General features: G+C 41.5%; 1 protein-coding gene across 1 annotated transcript; it reads right to left on the bottom strand.

Moving 5' to 3' along the window:
• Positions 1 to 2,152: 2,152 nt before the first annotated feature.
• Positions 2,153 to 3,054, bottom strand: LOC137732417 (putative gamma-glutamylcyclotransferase At3g02910). The gene has a single exon (XM_068471726.1). It carries the CDS (start codon positions 2,974 to 2,976, stop codon positions 2,449 to 2,451), a length of 528 nt encoding a protein of 175 aa, XP_068327827.1. The 5' UTR covers positions 2,977 to 3,054; the 3' UTR covers positions 2,153 to 2,448.
• Positions 3,055 to 3,654: the final 600 nt, after the last annotated feature.

Raw genomic sequence — 3,654 nt, 5'->3', positions numbered from 1 at the left:
AATTTTGCTATTGCCTTGCCACTAATCTGTGTTGAATATTGTTTGGAATCCTAAACACTTCCCAGCAAAGTCTGCTACATGGCTTATCACCTGAACTTATACATTAAGAATTTTAAAGAAAAAATTAAGAGTGATAGGACCTTGATTTTCAGAATTCATGACTTGTCATCTCCCTTTAACACTGTAAAGTTTACATAAAAAAAATAACTTGTAACATCGCACATGATTCATTTCAAAGGAAAGTTTCCATGACCTCACCTGTCCTCGTACCCACCACCGCCAATGTAGACTAGCTTGCCTATTGTCCCACTGCCACTTCCACGACCTTCTCTACCCACCCAATCCATGCATATAACCACATACCCACCTCGGCACAACCCACAGGAAACCCACCACGCCTAAACCGACCTCCCTTAGCCACAACCTACCCCCATTGCATCCCATGATTTTGCAAGCATTAACACGTAGAAAATCAATTTCAAGGAAAGAATAAAGTTTAAATCAAACAAACTAAACTGTATAAAATGATAAGGATTACGGGGAGGTATTTCAATTTGTTTTCTCTCCTGAATTTGTGAAAGTGTCCTGAAAATGGGTCATCTGCGACACATGCTATTTTTTTAATCGAAAACTTGACGGTTGTCACGGTGAGGTGACAAACCATGGATGATACCTTTCGTAAAATTCACTTCAAGATGAGAAAATTAAATTGATGTATAAGTTTGATGTACCGAAAATTATCCTTTTGCATTTTGTAGGTGCGGTAAAGAGTGAAAATGTGACATAACTGGGACTGAAGGACATCATGCTGGCAAGGCCTTCTTCAACTGTGGGGAAAACTGCACCTGGTGTAATGTATATCAATCAACATACGAATAAACTATTCGAAGTTGCATCAACTATCACGATGATCGAGTGTGCATAGCAACAAATGCCTTATCCTTTTGACAGACATGGGGATGGGACAGTGACTAAGGACGCCGTGCAGCAGGAGGTAGAAAAATTTGGTGCGCAAGCGAAGCACACTTTGAGTGTGGCGAAGGCTAGAAATATGTTGATGGTTGTAGATAGTGACGGATAGCTGAAGAGCATCAAGAAAGTGCATATGCAAACAGTAAACTACCGGTTACTATAGTTGATATTAATGGTCTTGAAATGCAAGTTCGATTTTTCTATGTACAAATTTAAGAGATAAAAGGAGAATAAGAAAATAAAGACTTGTAGAAAGTGGGGAAGAAAATCAGAAGATATAAAACAATAAGTTCATATTTGAGTCTTCAGTACTCTGAAAAGATTCCCGTGATTATTCCAGTCACAAAAAACCAGAAAAGGCATGCAGGAAATTCAATAGGCTCAAAAGACACGAAGAACAACTTACAATTTACCGGCAATTGCTTCTGCAGTCTCAGCATTCCTCAGTACAACTCTCGGGGGGACGGGAGGAATCTTAAATCTCAGGCGACAGGCCAGGCTTGACCTCTAATGAAAATGCAGATTGATAAACGTTTTAACACATCGCTATAAATGACTTTAGAAGTGGCATCCTCGTGGACTTGTGATTATACTCAGTTTAGGACTGCCTTCATTTGCTTGTTAAAGATGGGGACTGCAAGTGACCTAATTTGCATGGTTTGAGATTTGGTTCAAAGTTCAGATTGGTTACCTATCTTCCAAATATAATGATTCCTTTTTTTCTTTTTCACTAGTATAGCGTGTAATAGCACATTACACAAATCACGCCAAGGAAAATCGCTACTTGAAGAATGTGTTGAAATATTTTAGATTGATTGGCCGAGGGGGTCTCACTTTAACGACACGGATATTGTCCTTAACTTTACCACCTGCCTAATCTGTCAAATATGGAGTTTTACTACAAAATATTACGGTATTAGTTAGAATAGAGTAATTATATTTAAAGTCACCTTTGTTGACTTCCCTCACTGATGTGAGACTGGCAACAGAATGTACGGCTGACAGTACTCATGACTCATGAGTGAGTCGCTCAGAATATATAATATTATATTGTTAGAATGTATGCCTGGAATACACTATTAAAATGCAGTATTTGGAATCTATGGCTGAATGTCACATTAGCTAAACGTTGCAGCTCTTGGTGCTCATACACACACATATATATATATATATCATACATATATATATCATCATGATATAAGATGACATGGCTAAGATTAATATAAACTCATCTCAATTCAATCTAAGAAGTAAAAACTGTACTACATGACAAGATGCAACTCAAATAACAATGGGTATCTCTTCTCTTGCTTGCAAAACGTGACATCACCAATAGCCAATAACATGCAAGTCAATAGCAAATCACTCATAACAATTGAACTTCAATTATATTTACTCAAATTCATGCAGAAAAGCAAGATAAAGTGACCTAATCATCCCCACCGGCTGAAAAGTCAGACATTTCCGAGACTGCCCCTAACTCCCGGAAACAAATTGTCGGACGTCCTCGAGAATGGTGCGACCCTGGTATGGCCTATCTTGTCTTTTCACGTACCCTCTGGCCTCATTCTCCGTGAACTCGCTCAAACCCTTCTTGCCATTTCTCTCCCACATCGCAGGGCCAAAGCTCCTGTGTGCGAAATAAGCCTCAGCCGAAACGACGCCGTCTCCGCTGCCATGGATTACATGAATAGGGAGGCGCTCGTAGTGGCCGATGCTGGTGCCCTCCAACTCGTCGAACCGGGCGAGTCCGAGGGTCGAGACAGAGTACAGCTCGCCCTTGATCCGGTGGCCCGACCCGGGGAGGTTGATAAGGTAGGGGATTCCGTGGGGTCCGCAAACGAGAGGGTAGGAGTGTTGGGTGACGTAGGGGCCTAGGGACACGGCGTCGTTTCGGTCGATGAGGTCCTGGGTTAGTTTGTGGTTGTGGAAGCCTTGTTTGAGTGTGCCGTAACTGAAGATTAGATGGGGTTTGGATTCGTCCGTCGGACTCTCAGCCGCCATCGCCTATTGGCCTGCCGAGTGCGAACTCAGAGAGACGGAGAGAGAGTCAGAGAGAAAACAAAAGCTTCAAAGTTTAATCCGTTTATGGGGCAGATATTAGATAAGCCCTTTCTTCCATTTGTTTATATATTAGAAACTCTAACAATGCCCGTAAATTGGGCTTAGCCTACATGGGCTGGGCCAAGCCTACGTAGTTCAAGAGCCTTTCGGCCTAATTATGATTGCGTTTTCTAAGGTGTGGACCGCATTTTGCGGACCTTGCATGCGGACCGAATATGGTCTGTTGGATCAAATATGGATGGCTAAAAAACAATCCATCAAAATGAGGTTAGGATGAAACCGAGTCATGAATGACATGTCACTAATAAAAACGGTACCCAGCATCAATTTAAAATTTGTTGGAGTTAAACTCTCCCCCTCCCTGACATAAAAAATAACGTTCTTAAATTTGTCTTCTCCTCCCAAAACTCTCCATCAGTGGTAGTTGTGTCGTGCTTGTCTTCTCCAACCTCACTGCAATTCCAAATAGCAGTTAAGAAAATAAGGAGAATTTGGTTCAAGGGTGTGCAGTCGGTTCTACATAAAGGATGTGCATTCAAGGGTATGTAGTCGGTTCCACCAAAAGCACGTGTTTTTCACTTCATTCGAGTTGGGTTTAGAGTCCTTGCATGATAACCA

Source organism: Pyrus communis, chromosome 4 (genome assembly GCF_963583255.1).
Source record: "Pyrus communis chromosome 4, drPyrComm1.1, whole genome shotgun sequence".
Taxonomy (NCBI): Eukaryota; Viridiplantae; Streptophyta; class Magnoliopsida; order Rosales; family Rosaceae; genus Pyrus; species Pyrus communis.
The sequence above is the reverse complement of the archived record's forward strand: the minus strand, read 5'-3'. Positions and strand labels throughout refer to the sequence as shown.